Source organism: Solea solea, chromosome 1 (assembly GCF_958295425.1).
Source record: "Solea solea chromosome 1, fSolSol10.1, whole genome shotgun sequence".
NCBI classification, from domain to species: domain Eukaryota; kingdom Metazoa; phylum Chordata; class Actinopteri; order Pleuronectiformes; family Soleidae; genus Solea; species Solea solea.
Genome location: NC_081134.1, coordinates 1,785,840 through 1,801,781, shown reverse-complemented (window position 1 = coordinate 1,801,781; position 15,942 = coordinate 1,785,840). Strand labels below are relative to the sequence as shown.

At 41.7% G+C, this 15,942-nt stretch overlaps 2 protein-coding genes across 3 annotated transcripts in view; both read left to right on the top strand.

Annotated features, from left to right (window-relative positions):
* sspo (SCO-spondin) overlaps positions 1-12,213 on the top strand; it is a 62,398-nt gene extending 50,185 nt beyond the window's left edge. The window contains exons 111-118 of the mRNA XM_058642667.1: positions 1,093-1,139; positions 2,107-2,271; positions 2,969-3,189; positions 3,863-3,958; positions 7,534-7,594; positions 8,163-8,293; positions 11,313-11,463; positions 11,753-12,213. Of these exons, the coding sequence (XP_058498650.1) occupies positions 1,093-1,139; positions 2,107-2,271; positions 2,969-3,189; positions 3,863-3,958; positions 7,534-7,594; positions 8,163-8,293; positions 11,313-11,463; positions 11,753-11,775 (895 nt within the window). The 3' untranslated portion in view covers positions 11,776-12,213. The remainder of the gene's footprint in view (positions 1-1,092; positions 1,140-2,106; positions 2,272-2,968; positions 3,190-3,862; positions 3,959-7,533; positions 7,595-8,162; positions 8,294-11,312; positions 11,464-11,752) is intronic.
* A 2,354-nt stretch (positions 12,214-14,567) lies between these two features.
* kcnh2b (potassium voltage-gated channel, subfamily H (eag-related), member 2b) overlaps positions 14,568-15,942 on the top strand; it is a 130,823-nt gene continuing 129,448 nt past the window's right edge. For both annotated transcript variants that reach the window (XM_058625374.1, XM_058625284.1), the window contains exon 1: positions 14,568-14,936. In XM_058625374.1, coding sequence (XP_058481357.1) covers positions 14,861-14,936 — 76 coding nt within the window. In that variant the 5' untranslated portion in view covers positions 14,568-14,860. The remainder of the gene's footprint in view (positions 14,937-15,942) is intronic.

The following is a 15,942-nucleotide window of genomic DNA, read 5'->3' as shown; positions in this document are numbered from 1 at the left end:
CATTTTATGCAGCTACCATTGCTTGGATACTGAGTTCTATCTGATTTCAGTCCAAAATTATGGACTTACTGTAGCTAATGATAGCGTGTGTGTGTGTCACAGTCAATAAAAGCTCAGTGTGGCAGGAAATCAAACATGGATCAGGAGGCTTTATCATCAATAAATCAGCAAAGACTGCAGTCATTTAGATGTTTCATGTGTGTATGAAAGAGGGATGTGAGCAGTTTATGTGGACGCTGTAGCTCGTACATAAAAAAGTTTAAACTCTTGTGTTTGTGAGTTCAGACGTCACCTGCTATCAGACGATTCTGTCTGGGAACATAACTCATGTTCTACTGAAGAAGAGCTGAAGCTAATGCAACACTGATATTAGAAAATTAGAAATGTAATTCTAACCTTTTGCATTTTTAAAAGCAGAATTGAATTTCCACGTCTCACTCAAAGCCAATGAGTGTTGTGTAACAGGTCTGGAATGTAGCAGACATGTCGTCACACATTTACTCTTCCGCAGTGTTTTCATACTTCTCAGAGATCTCAGTTTTCAGTCATATAATAACTAGTGCTGTCAAGCGATTAAAACAATTGACAGATTAATTATGATCTGTAATTAATTAATCTAATTCATCTCTTTTTTAATCTCACCTAAAATTGCTGAGAAAAGCCCTTGATGTATTTTCATTTAAATTCACTATTAAGGCAGCTCAAATGATTGCTATATAACACAAAATGGCTTTATGAAGTCATTTATTGTTTTAACAAACTTGAACAGATGCAGCCATTTAAATTCTTCTTCAAACTCCAAATAATTAGAAAATACAAATAAAAAAAATCATCAGGTCCATATAGACCCTTTCAATGTAAACATTCCAAACCTAGTAGCCTGTCGACTAGTTCTACTTCTATTTGTACTAACTTGTACTAGTACTACTACTTCTACTAGTTCCAGGCCGACTGTGTTTTCTGACCCGCAAACTGCGCTTAAAAACATAATGCGCTAAATATGACTGTAATTAACTAATCGCAATTACCGCGATCATTAGACACCCCTAATAATAACCTGACATGATACCTGTTTTTCTTGACTTTCTCCAGTGTGTGCCGCGGTGGAGCGTTCAGCTGTACCTCAGAGAGCTGTGATGGTGAGTGATGCTCTGTCACAGCTTTTACAGCAGCTGCTTCAACTGTCAGGACAATAACAGACGTGTGAATCTACACTTTCTATACTTAGTCACAGTTGCTGCTGCAACTCTTGGTTCAAATGACGGTTGTTTGTTTTTGATTTAACTGTTGCACAAACACTGGGTCACATCCGAAAACCAGAGAGAAAGTATGGAACACTGATCTGTTGATTTGTAGTGTCATTTCATCTCGTTTTACATTCTCACTCTTGATCATAAGATTTTACTCAGCACCTCCACAGTGAGTATGTGATTCAGACGACTCTGAGGGCTCTTCATACTGAATCTACAACACGTAGCACAAGAGAATGTAGGACATGCTCAAATCCACTTTTGCTATTTAAAGATAAGGTAAAAAAAAATTGAGAGAGAAAATTCCTTATTATTATTCGCACAGTGGGGACATTTCTAATGTTCCAGCAGTCTGTAACCTTTGCATCCTAGAAAGTGACGTGCTGTTACTAGAGACAAGTGTCAGGTAGTTTGAGAGAAGCCCTGAGGAAGATCCTCTGTCTCTGTTACATCTAAAGTATAATGATCCATTTAAGCAACAGGTTTTCTGTTGATCAGCTCATTATCTCATATTATTATTATTATCAGCTCATTTCCACTTCTTCATGACAACCAGACCACACCTCATTTTAATAGAAAAAGTGAATTTGATATTGAAACAAAGTGAGCACTGGAGTCATTCAATTCCTTTCAAAAACAACAGAAACATCTTTAGTAATCTTCATTAATGCAGTCTTGTCTTTGATTTGGTGGAATTTGCCTCGTTGCAGGATCATTTCTAATGTCTATTTAAAGAATGTTTTCATTATAAATGTATGTTGTTGTTGTTTAGTGTCTTTACACGTTGTATATTATATTTAACTCTGAACCTGAGAGTTCTGGTTAATATTCTTCCTCTGCTCTCCTCCTCCTTCAGTGGACTGTGTGTGGTCCAGCTGGTCACAGTGGAGTCCGTGCTCCTCCAGCTGTGGTACTGGACAACAGAGCTCCACCAGAACGGTCCTGGAGTCCAGCAGATATGGAGGGGCCCCATGTGAGGGCCCTGACCACCGCACCAGACTGTGCATGGCCCCTGACTGTGGTGAGTGATCAGAAAGGATAATAAACAGAGACAATACATCTAACATTACCACAATATGAAATAATAATGTATGTATGACGTCAAGCTTCAGCTCATGTGCAGTCTGTATGAATAAAACTGAGAACACAATAAAACATGATCGTCATAAATCATTGTCTTAACAATATATATGTATATATATACTGTATATATATATATATATATATATATGTATAAACCTGTTGTAAAAAGGAAAGTAAATAAAATAAATTATAAATATGCTTCTCACAGTAACATGTTTCCAAAAGAATGTTAGAAATATCATGATGTGTTATTTTGACAGATAAAATGTTACCACTTGATGATTTGACTTTTTTCTTCTTATTATTATTATTATTATTGATATTGACAATGATAATAATAATAACAATAATAATAATAATAATAATAATAATAATAATAATGATATCATGTTCTGTACACTCAGAGAACCAGAGGCAGAAGTGATGCACTGCAGCTTTAAATATCATTTCTATGGGACACACATTAGTTTGGATTTTATTTGGATTCTCTCTGCTCCCTCGTCTCAACAAATTCAACATTTACCTCTGTGCCAGTTTGCCTCTCACTTCTTCCACATTTGTCATCTTCCCTCCTTTTCCCCACCATCTCTTCTTTTTTTTAAGTCGTTTAAGTCATCGCTCCTCTGTCTCTGCAGTGTGTCCTGACGGGGAGCAGTGGAGGAGGAGGAGGATCCAGTCAGTGGAGGTGGTCGTGCTGTGTGAGCGGAGCTGCCGGGACATTTACTCTTCCCCTCCTGTCAACTGCACTCACTCTGCTGAGGGCTGCTTCTGTGAGGAGGGGCTTTACCGGAACATGGAGGGTGTTTGTGTCATCCCAGCCCTCTGCCCCTGCCATGACCAGGGCATCCAGAGAGAGGTGCATACACACACACACACACACACACAGAAGCCAGTGTTTATTCACGGCCACTGTGTTATTTACTCACGAACAGCAGCTTATTAGAAGATGAGTGACTTGCCCTGTGGACCACATTACAGCACAATGCCTCTGCAGCCCTCGGCCTCATCCATTATGTACAAGGTGTCGTAGAAGACCAGCACTCTGACCACAACTGGGCAAGCCTGCCAGGAATTATTTATGAAGCTGGGGATATTAGGGGATCATAAGAATGAATCATATGCTGACAGGAGGTCAGATCCGTCCTCGCTATCCTCTTTCTTTTTTCCTTCTTCTTTACTTGGAGATGGAAAAAGAAGAAGAAATCACTCACTGACCTGCTTGGCTAATGTCCACACACTGTCACACATTTCACTGAATGGTTGAGCATGAGTGACAGTGGGAGCTTGTAAACGCTATGGTGATGATTCACACACAAGAATGAAGGATTGAATCTGTCGATGTCTTGTTGTAATCACTGCATGTGACACCACTGTGTCTCCATAATCTAAATTATTCAATTAACAGTGCAGTGCAATGAGCAGACAGACAGTAATGTGAACGTCCATGAAGTAAAGAGTTAGGGGGAGGTTGAGGCATAATCCCAGTACCTGTTTGTGTTTGTGTTTGTGTTTGTGTTTGTGTGATTCAGGCAGGATCAGAGTGGGACGAGGACTGCATGTCCTGCCGCTGTGTGAACGGGGAGAAGCAGTGTCAGCTGAGGTGTCCTCCACTCCACTGTGACCAGGTGAGACGTGTGTATGTGTCTAACTCATCCAGGTCAGAGCATCTTCACGGCTCTACCTAAAGGGAACTTGTTTTAGCCAAGTTGCCTTTATCTAAACTCTTGAAAATGGGTTATCGTTAGTCATAAAAGTCTTTCCTTCGACATGTTTCCATCCATTTTTTCAGTGTGAATGGGAATTCCCATTGGAATGAATCCAGATTAGGATTATCATACAACATCAGGGCAAATGTATCGGCAGAAATTTAATATACAACAGCATAAGTTTGTCTTAGTGTTTCGTAGCCTTAGAATCAGACATTTATATGTAACTGTACAGTATATGGCAGTTAGATGTAATGTTATTTTAGGAAAGCACATTCAGTCTCTCAGACAAGGACATCGGTCCATGCTGCAGCTGCCGCCACCCTGGAGGCCACAGTTTATACAACATCTCAATTACTCTGTGAAATGGAGAGAAGTCCCTGAAGAATGTGTGGGATGTTCTCTGCAAGTCTGTGGCTGAAGTAGATCAATACCTGACTGTCCAGTCCTCCCACAAGCCACTTCTTCCTCCTCTACTGTGTGCAGAAACACTCTGAGTTCTGTCTCAGTGCACTTCATCACCTGTGAGACGGTTCTGCAGAGCTTCTGACATCATCACAGACTCATCATCATCACTGTCTCATCATCACAGTCTCACCATTACAGTCTCTTCATCATCAATGTCTCATCATCACCACAGTCTCCTCATCATCACAGTGTGTGGACGTTTACTCCTCTGACGTTTTGAAATATTCATAAAAACTGGCGGCAGCATTTGGTGAAAGTGTACAATTGTGTGATTGTCAGTGTTTGGATGAGGGTCATTCATTCATTCATTCATTCATTCATTTATACAATGCTTAGTCACACACACATGGAGTGCCAGGTGATCTTGTAGGAGAAGGTGAACTGAACAGTGAATTATGGATGTGCTCTGTACACACAAACGTCCACACACACACAGACACTAGAGGCAGAACAAAAATAAACACCTCATTAACTACAAATCATTTTTGTAGACCTCGACACAGGGTGATATTTTAGCTGTGCATAAATACAGGTTCTGGTCAGATCTGCATCAGTCAGGTTCTGTTCACAGTCACAAACAGAGCAGGAGGAAAGGAGGTGACAATGTTTTTTTTTTTTTTTTAGTCAAAGAAAATGTCTTTTCTCTTCAATTCAATCCCATAATTAACAGTGAAAACTGGCCAAGCAGATAGTTGTCATCACACTTGTAAAACATAACATGTGATGGTGCTAACGCTAAGCGTTCTCCAGAACAAAGTGTCCACTGAGAAAATGACAGAAGTGGCTGAATTCATTCATCCATTCATTCATTCATTCAATATTTCAGTTTATTAAATGAGCTTATTTCATTCATGTTCTGACCTCACCTGTGTGAATCCAAACAAACTAACAAACAGCGTTAGATTCAACAAAAGAGCATTGGTGCAGTTTTGGGTCACCTCATCATACAAAGGCAGTGAATGGACTGGATGTAAAAACCCAGCAGCTTCTTTCTCCATGATAATGAAGTGACAAAGTCACAGTCACACTAGAAAAGACTGGTGACTCATTCTTGACACTATAAGCTGAATTTATATCTTTAACACACAGCAGCACTGTGTAAAGTTCAGGGTAAAAATACATTCTGCTGACATCCACAACTTTAAGGAGAGGTTAATTGCATAGTAAGCTCCACACAGTCGACAGTCAAGTGTTTCACCTGTGGTCCACACAGCTCTTTATGCTACTGCATCACTGAGCTGTACATCCTCACAACATCCTCACAACGTCCTCACATCAGCATCACAACATCCTCACATCAGCCTTACATCAGCATCACAACATCATCCTCACAACATCCTCACATCAGCATCACAACATCCTCATATGCAAGATAAAGCTGTAGAAAATGGACTGATGTTTTCATCTCTCTGTCAAGCAAAACTATCAGACCTGACTGAGGGAGTGTTTTTGTCCATACAGCAGCAGAGACAGGGTTTTTTGAGCAGTAGAGGTAGATGTTTCTTTGTGTTTTCAGTCAAACTCTCACCTGTCTGCAGTCATCTCACATGAGATTTAAACACTGACTGTGATCGGATAGTGATCTGATCTTGATGTGGACACTGGAGACACATGTTAATACCAGGTGTAAATGCATGTGATGAAGAGTGATCTGATCACAGAAAACTCAAAAAATTGTTTTATAATGATTTAAATGTAGTAAATCTTAAATATAAACAAATGTCTGTTAGATTTGAAACATTCATATAAACACGGAGAAGCATCAATACATTTACTGCTCAAAGGTCCCTGCAGTTTACCCTCAGTCACGTCTGGCAGGAGTGTTTTGTGAAAGTTACACACTGCAGGTTTAAAAAGCCAAGTGACAAGTGCACACACACACACACACAGAGCTTCTTATTCATGACCTGACCGCCTTTAAGTGAGTGGGCTCCTCCTTCCCTGAGGGAAGACTGGCAGCAGTGCAGAGTGGGAGGACGACTCCCCAGGCTAAACAGAGGTGTGTGTGTGTGTGTGTGTGTTTTAGAAAATGATGGGGGACATTTGTGGGGTGAGCTGAGGCTGGTGTTGTCATGGCTCTGCAGACTGCTGTCAGACTGTGTGTGGCTGTACGTTAACCATAGCTATTCTCAGACAGGGACACCACGGGACATCCTGCTTCTCTCTCACTGCTCTGGATCTCTCTCTCTCTCTCTCTCTTTCTCACTCTCTCTCTTCCTCTTCCTCAGCAGCTTCTCTCCATCTGTGCTCGTCCTGTGTGTCCTTGTATCATTCCTGGTCTTTCTCTTGCTATTTTTGTTTCTCCATGTCTCACTTCTTATTTCTGTTCCCTTTCCCATCTGTTTGATTGTCTCTCTTTGTGCTGTAGCCTCCATTACTCATCATGTGTTTACATTGTCTCATGCAGCTTAAACTCTTCTCCTCTGTCCTCTGTCCTCTGTGCTGGGTCTCATGATCCACTGTGTCCCAGGTAGAAATCTTTATAAAATAACCAGAGTAAAATCCATCAAGACACTTCTAATCTAATCTATATATTGGGCGGTGCTCATGTGGCAGCTGTTTGTGTCACATGTCTTTTGTCTCCTCTCTGCTCGTTGTTTCAGAAGACAAAGACAAGTTTGAGCCTGAGCTGCTTTTATTAATTTTTATTCTATATCTTTTTTATTTGAACTACTTTTACTGTCTCACATGTTTCCATGTATAGAACTTTACAGTAGTTAACTATGTATCGTGTTGCCTGCTCATCATCACATCATTTGATAACAGGAGATCAGTAATAAACGTAGTTATTTAAAGTTTAAAGTATGTAAGATCTTTGGCTCTGTTGATGTTATTAACTGTTACGTTCTGGGTTTGCACTTCATATTTTATATTTTGCTGATCCCTCGAGTTTCTGCTGTGTCTGTTCTCATTTTGTAAAGAAGATTAAAAAGACAAATCATGCTGTCTCTCTCTCTCTCTCTCTCTGTCTGTCTCTCTCTCTCTCTCTCTCTGTCTGTCTGTCTGTCTGTCTGTCTGTCTCTCAGGGGCAGGTAAAGGTGGAGGAAGCAGGCAGCTGTTGTCCAGTCTGTAGAAAGCAGTTTCCAGGTTAGTGTAACAAACAGAATGAAGACAGTTTTCAGAAATTAGAATATTACACGTGTTTGTATTAAATGTATATTTATAAAGAAAATTATTATTTCAACAAAGAAGTTAATTAACTTGTTTTCATTCAAATGTATCAGGAAAAGTAAACTGGATACATATATTTGTATACGTATATATTTGTATGAGTATATATGAGAAGAATAAGTGATTAAAGCCCCATCTTCATCGTGCTTCATTGACTGGATGTGAACGTTCTACAGTTGTCTAAAAACGTCTAAAAACCAGTTGCCACGGAGCCCAATTAGTGTGAGATGACATTACTTAACCTACATTGTGGCTTTAATCTCTCTCCCTGTGGAGGAAATGTCACATGATGCAAGGAGCCATGACAATGTCACTGTGGAAGCAACTGTGGCTCCAGCTCCTCTTTTATCTTTTCTTTTTCATGCAAATTAAGAAGGAAAAATTGCTTCTCCTTTTTCATGTTCATCTCTTCTGTGCCTTCTGTATTCTCTCGCTGCTTTGTCCTTCAAACTCATTTCATACTCCTCCTCCTCCTCCTCCTCAGGTGAGCCAGTGGCAGAATGTCAGCGCTACACTCAGGTGAGGAACATCACCAAAGGGAGCTGTCGCCTGGACAACGTGGAGGTCAGCTTCTGCAGGGGACGATGTCTGTCCAGGACTGATGTCATCCTGGAGGTACACACACACACACGTACACACACATATTCGACATTCATGACTTGAGGGGACATTGCATTGACTTACACTCATTTCCTGGAGACTTACTCTAACCTTAACCACAATTACTACTGGCCTAATCCTAATCCTAACCCTGACCCTGACCCTAACCTCAACCTGACCTTAAAACATATCTTCACCTTAAAATGTAGTCATTTACGTTATGGGGACTTGCTTTTTGTCAAGTCCTTATAATGTGACTGTGTAAACAGGTTTAGGTCCCCACAACATTAGTAATACCTGGACACACACACACACACACACACACACACACACACACACTCACTAACAGTAGTATTGACATCAACATGAGCGACAGCTGTTTGACCAGTGAAGATCAATACACACAGCAAAGTGGACTCAAATGAGCTGGATGAAAAGCAGCTGTTTACGCTGCATTTTTAAAATATTCTCTGTTAGATGTGAATTAAAATAAAATTACCAAATAATCTCGTTCCCTGTAAATCCTCACTTTTGAGTCTTTCCAGCTCCTTCACTTTTAATTTTTCTAACTTCCCCAAGACTCAGTTCACAGTGCCCCCTACAGGCCCGGCATATGTACTACAGTGTTTTGGGGACATTTCCTGAAACGATACAGGAAACTTTTTCAAAACAGCAAAGAACGATCGTTTCTGTGTGGATGTGGACGTTTGGAGATAAAGTCAGAGAGTGAAGGTTCAGGTGTTTTGGACACAAGGGGAGAGGACAAGATGGAGGCAGATGATCTGCTGTGGCGCCCCCTAAAGGAAGAAGCCGATTTAAACACAAGAGAGTTCATAATTAAATCACATGAAACGTCACTGCACAGTTTTCAAAGACGGACAAAGCACAGCTGCCACCATCTAAAGCCAGACCCAGGAGATCGACAGTCGGATCAGTGCACCGTCCATACGGGCTCTGCATCGGTCTGTCATGGTGAAGAAGGTTAGCGCTCGATCTACGGTCACGAGCTGTGGGTAGTGAGCGAAAGAACTGCAAATGGGTTTCCTCTGCAGGTACAAGAACGTTCTGTGAGCGGGGCACAAGCAAGGGCAGGTGCAGGTAAAAGAGGCGGGAAACACAGGAGGGCAATTGCAACAAAACACAAGTTTCAAAATAAGACAGGAAGTACAAGTAATATGAGAAACTAAAAATAATGAAAGTAAACAGGAATGTATTGATTTAGCTGTCACTAATCAGGTCAAACTGTGAGTTCACTTCTCCATGGTAAAGTACAGTAAATCAATGATTTCCTCTCTGTTAACAGCAGAAACCACAGTTCTCACACACGACGTAACCTTCTCCATGTTTTTCTCTGCTCACAAACAACAATTCATAATTCAGGAGTCGAGTCACCGCCATCTAAATATAGATGTTTGTGAAGGGATCACATGTAGCCGTGATTCTGTTTCATCACCTCATTACCATGGCGACTTTGTTCTTCTTTGGCGTCCATACGTCTCCACTGTAAAAATAGAGTCAATCATGCTGAGAGATTAGTAAAAATAAACATCAGCGTTGCCAAATGTGTCATTACCTACTGTTACTGTGGCAACCGGGGATGGTAACCAGTGACTAGGCAGCACGGAGAAGTTTCCCTGTCGTTCATCAGCAGAACAGGAAGCAGAAGAAGAAGAAAAAGCAGGATTGCATTCACACACTGTGGACTTCAGAGTGTATGAAGCACCAATAACTGCTTTTTTGTTGTTGTTTTTTGTTGTTTTTGTTGTTTTTGTCCTGTCACCATCTTCTCCTCCTGTTTTCTATCATCCTGTGCTTCCGTGCACTTTCCCCAGGCTCTGTCCTCGCTGGATTTCTTCCCGCACCACCTCATAGCAAATACGCTCAATCATTAGCACGTCGGTAGCGTTGACAGATTCACTGTCACTGTTAAATCCACAGTAAGCAGCACACTGGCTAAGTTAGCAGCAGGCTAGTGAAAGTGATGACGCTGTTAAAGCAGGTGTTTTTCTCAGCATGTGGACGAGCAACACCCAACAGTCACATTCACACTAAAGTCATACAGTGTTGTGTGTGTGTGTGTGGGGGGGGCTCAGACGTTTCACAGTAGAGCTGCAACTAACGCTTATTTTCATAATCGATTAATCTGTCGATTATTTTCTCGATTAATCGTTTGGTCCATAAAATATCAGAAAACCTTAAAAAATGTTGATCGGTCTTCGTAAAATCTGGAAATGATGATGTTCTCAAATGTCTTGTTTTGTCCACAAACCAAAATTATTTACTTTTAATGATTTCTTTGTTATGCAGAGCAAAGAAATTAAGAAAATATTCACATTTTAGAAGCTTAAACAATCAGAAATCGATTAATCGATTATCAAAATAGTTGTTGATTAATTTAGTAATCGATTAATAATCGATTCAGCTCTATTTCACAGTGACAGGTTCTATAGGCCGGGACCACACCACATCTGCTGTGTGTGTTTTACATAGGATTTGCCTTTGAAAATCATCATTAAATGAACTTTAAAAGATTGTGAATCCTCCAGGACTGGTCTGTCTGAAGCTGTGCATCAGCTGCTCCAACAATGAATGCATTCAGGGAAGTTTGCAGATGTGCTGCTCATGCATATTTATGCTACATTTAATTGTAGATATACTGTTTTCTTCTTCTTATAGTTACTTATAGTGTGTGTGTGCGTGTGCACACTTGCTTGCAATATGAGCAACAGAGGCAGGAATTTTGACCCTGACGTGGATTTGAACACACAACCTTCTGTTACAGGCCGACAGAGGCTTGTTGTGTGAATGTGGTGAAGTCTGCTGTCTCTGATTGTCTTGTTTATTCTCACGTCTCATCTTCTCCTGTTCTCCTGATATTGTCTCATAACCTCCTCCTCCTCAAATTTCCTCATCACCTAAATGGATTCCTCCACCGTATATACACCTGCTTCTCTTTTCACTTCCTCTCCTCCGTTTCCTGCTCTCATCTTCTACAGTAATTTCATCCCGTCTTCTCCTCCCTCTGTCCGTGCAGGAGCCGTACCTACAGTCAGTGTGTGAGTGCTGCAGTTACCGTTTAGATCCTGACACTCCGGTGCATTTCCTCAGCCTGCAGTGTGAGAATGGAGAGAGCGAGCCCGTGGTCCTGCCTGTCATCCACAGCTGCGAGTGCACCAGCTGTCACGGTGAGGATCGTATGTCAGTGTAATATGTGTAAAAACTAGCCCAGTAAATGTGTCTTTAAATAATTAAAGGAGACATATTTAGGAGAAGTTCACTTTTCTCTCACTAAAATCACAAAAGTCAGACTTTATGAGGCTTTCATATTAATTTTAATACAAATCTAAATATTTCACAAGATAAAAACAAAGCTCCCATCATCCACCTTTACCACTAAAGACGATGATACAAAAGAAAATGTTGTGTTCAGGATATTTAAGTCTTCATCGATCTCACACTCTGTCTTTCCCACAGGAGGTGACCTGTCCAGACGCTGAGGGTGTGTGTGTGTGTGTGTGTGTGTGCGTGTGTGTGTGTGCGTGTTAGAGACAGTGAGAGCAGGATGAAGGCGCATACAGTGGATTATGGGATGGATACGTTGTTGTCGTCATATGACTGGAGGCTCATCTGCTAATCTCGCTAACCTGTACAGCTTTGTTTTAAATATAACTTTTAATAATTATTTATAGACCCTTTTATGCTTTTAAATGCTGTTTGTGTTCATTAGTGTTCAAAGAACACGTCTGTGTTTTATACCTTTACAAATCCCAGTGAACGTGGGTTTTTTTTAACAGTGATGACATTTTCTGTCTTTGATCATATTTATGTACAGTTATCAGAATGTTTTATAATTCCCTGTAACTTATACTTCAATTGTAGATGTAGAAACACTTGTGGAACGTGTGTTTTGTAATGAATTAAAAGTTTGAAATGGATTCAGTTATGTTGTATGTGTGATAAGACACGAGGGAAACATGACACAAAAATCCAAACTCAATATGAAAACGGTAAAGAAGAAATACTTCACTACATCACTGTGTGTTTATAGTGAAGTCAAATAAACAGATATTATAGTGATGACGTGTTCAGACCTTAAAGAATGACTTATATCAACATGATGTTATATTAGCGTGTTATTGGTCACGTTACACCACGTCTTCACTTCTGCGTTTGCAACATTATAATGTTAAGTCCATATTATATTGTTATTGTGTGTTGATTATAGATGTAGTTTTTTAATGGATGTGTCATAAGACGTCCACAGCTTTTACAAATCCCTTATTCAGACATTTATTCATGACAGCACAGGAGGAGGAGCATAAACAGCTTCTGACTGTGTGTGTGTGTGTGTGTGGGGCAGGCTGGCTGCTGTCTCATCCATGACAATAAAGTGTCTGCCTTTTTCTTTTGCTGTGTCCTCCTCCTCCTCCTCCTCCTCCTCCTCCTCCTCCCTCTCTCCCTCTCTTTCCTGACTAAATAAGGGGTCTGAGCAGCAGCAGCAGCAGCAGCCTCCTCCTCTGGCTCTCAGCTGCTGTAGTAAATATCACTGCATGTAATAAGAAACAGGAACTGATGCATTTTTAATTCACATGTTGATGGATGTGCTTCTCTGTCCTCCAAGTCCAAGTGCAAGGCTGTGATTCATCACGCCTTTCAAATCATTACAACACTGATCGCTGCAGAAGTCACTGTGATGGATGTGTACATGAAACAGCAGCAGCAGCAGCAGCAGTAACAACAGTAGCAGCAAGAGCAGTAATATCAGCAGCAGTAACAACAGTAACAGCAAGAGCAGTAATATCAGCAGCAGTAGCAGCAAGAGCAGTAATATCAGCAGCAGTAGCAGCAAGAGCAGTAATATCAGCAGCAGGAGCAGTAACAACAGTAGCAGCAAGAGCAGTAATATCAGCAGCAGTAGCAGTAACATCAGCAGCAGCAGAAGTAACATCAGCAGCAGTAACTATATATAAATATATATGTAGAGAGAGAGAGAGAGAGAGCTGGTGCTCGTGCAGGCATCATTATCATCATCATCCCCAGCAATGGGGGGGAGGGGGGAACCCCGGTGTTATGACGTAAGTGAGCAGCCTGAGTGTTGGAGAATCCCTGTCCAAGCACGACACACAACAAAGCATCAGCATCGTCATTATACAGCAGAGTAACAGTAGCAGGAGGAAGAGGAGGAGCGTGTGTGTGTGTGTGTGTGTGTGTGTGTAAATGAGGCAGAATCTCATTTCTGAGGCTCAGATTAATGTTAGAGATAAACTAACATGTGGTTGATTTAGTTATTAACTGGTTAAGGTTAATGAAATTATGCTGTTCTAAGACTGTGTGTGTGTGTGTGTGTGTGTGTACGCGCGCGCAGGTAATGGAACACCTGTTCGGATCATAATCAGCAGCCTTTTGGCCACAGTCTGGTGCAGCAGGTGTGTGTGTGTGTGTGTGTCTGATGTGAAATTAAAACAAAAAAACAAACATTTTTGTTGGTAATTTTACATTTTTTCAATTTCTGCTGATTAAACTTAATTGTAAAACGAGTATGTGATGAAGATGAAGACACAATGACGTCATACTGGTACCAGTTGTGTAGCAGCAGCACTTTTTAAACAAGACACAATTCACAAAATAAACCGTGATGATACAAAGTTATTTATACTGTAACGTGTTTGTTATTATTTTGATTTGTAAATAAAAAAGAAATATGTTTGCTAAATAATCACGATTTCATTTAAGAATGTTGTTTCAAACAAATACGGCAATCTTTTTTTATTTGACGACCTAAACAAAATGTCACGTGACCTTTGTGAGACGATTCTCTTGGAAAGACATGAACAATTCTTCTTCTTCTTCTTCTTGTGTGACAGTAAAAAGTGTGAGCAGCTTCGCTCCTGATGAACAAAGGGTTAAAGAGGCGCAGCTCGACGGCGCTGGAGCTGAAGTCATGCGGCTGAGCGCACAGTGAGGAGGAAGAGAGAGACACCGAGAACACCAGAAACACACACACACACACACGAAACCAGGACGCGTCAGGCTGCCCCTCTCCTCTTCTCTCCTCTCCTCTCCTCTTCTCTCCTCTTCCTCCCACAGTGAAACACGCGGGGCTTCAGAGGCTCAGAGAAGCTGCACAGACAAACAGACGCTTCCTCCAACTATGGCTCCAACGACGCTCGGTCAGCGCGCGTCAGTGGAGCGGACTGTGGTGCACGAGCACAGACTGAGGTAAAAGAAAAAGATACTCGTGCATCTCTCAGCCAGAAACCTGGAGAGATCCGCTCCATATCTGCCGTGCGTACCCGTGCGTCCGCCGCCTCCTCCGCTCCTCTTACTGGACACCTGGACCTCACCTCCTCCAGCCTCCGTCTCTCTGAGTCTCAACTACTTTAAGGGAAACTTTTGGCTCGCGGGGTCGCTGCAGCTGCACTGAGCCAGGCACGGTTCAGTCTGGAGGTGACGGAGCGTCGTGCGCTCAGGCTGCGGGGGAGACGTACGAAATACGCGGCAGCAGCGGCAGCAGCGGCGGCGGTGTGAGAATAACACAAGCACCGCAAAGTCTCTTGAAGTCCGCGGGTGACAGCTGCGAAGATGCCGGTTCGGCGGGGCCATGTGGCTCCGCAGAACACTTTCCTGGACACCATCATCAGGAAATTCGACAGTCAGAGTAAGAACATCATTCATTCATATACTTTATTTATCAATATGTCTTTCATTAACAGTCTAATTGATGATTTGAATGTAAAGCTGCGCTGTCATGTGACATGAACTTCAGTGATGATGATGATGATGATGATGGAGGTGATGTCCCCAGTTTAGTGGGACAAACATTGTCTCTGTAGTTTCTTTATGTTGTCACCACTTTACCATGAGAGGCTCAAAGCTGTTTCCTGTTCCTTAGAGAGTGACGTCACGCGTGTGTCCTGACTGAGCATCGTCATAGTGTTTGATCTCATGTTGAGATGATGGAACAGTCGTGGATCTCCATCACACCTGATTCACGGTCAGCTCGTCATCATGGTCTGATCTGGATCAGGTGTGTTGACAAGACTGTGCAGAAACAAAGAGTCTGAGCTGATAACAAACACACACTTTTCTGTGTTTGCAAATCATTGTTGTGTTTTATTGAGTTTGTCCCTGACTGTTGATCAGTAGATTTCAAACCTTTAGTCTTTAGTTGAGTTGATCGATAGAATCTGAAGATGTGAGATCATGTGCACACGCCACCATGTTCACGCGGCTGCTGTGGAATAACAAGTGATATCAGGCTGCGTTTCTAACAGCGAGAGCTTCAGACAGATCGTGTCTGTGCCGGGTTTAGTGTGAAAGAGAGCGTTTCCTGACGAGTGCTGCAGGAGAAAGTGACTCCACACAAGTGCAGTGAAGATGAGAAACAAATGTCAGAGTTGAGTAATTGACATTAATCCTGCAGTCGTCAGTTTTGCATGGATAACTGTGTATTTATATTCTGCTGCTGACTGGAATCCTCTTTGCCTTGGTTCAGAGTCTGTCAGTCTGTGTGTGGACGGTTTCCATGAGAGCAGCTGTTTAGGTTTTTTGAAGTGTGTCTGTCTGTCTGTCTGTCTGTGTGTGTGTGTGTGTGTGTGTGTGTGTGTGTGTGTGTGTGTGGACGTCCCAGCCTGGGACCTGGATCCTCACTCTCACTGAAAACA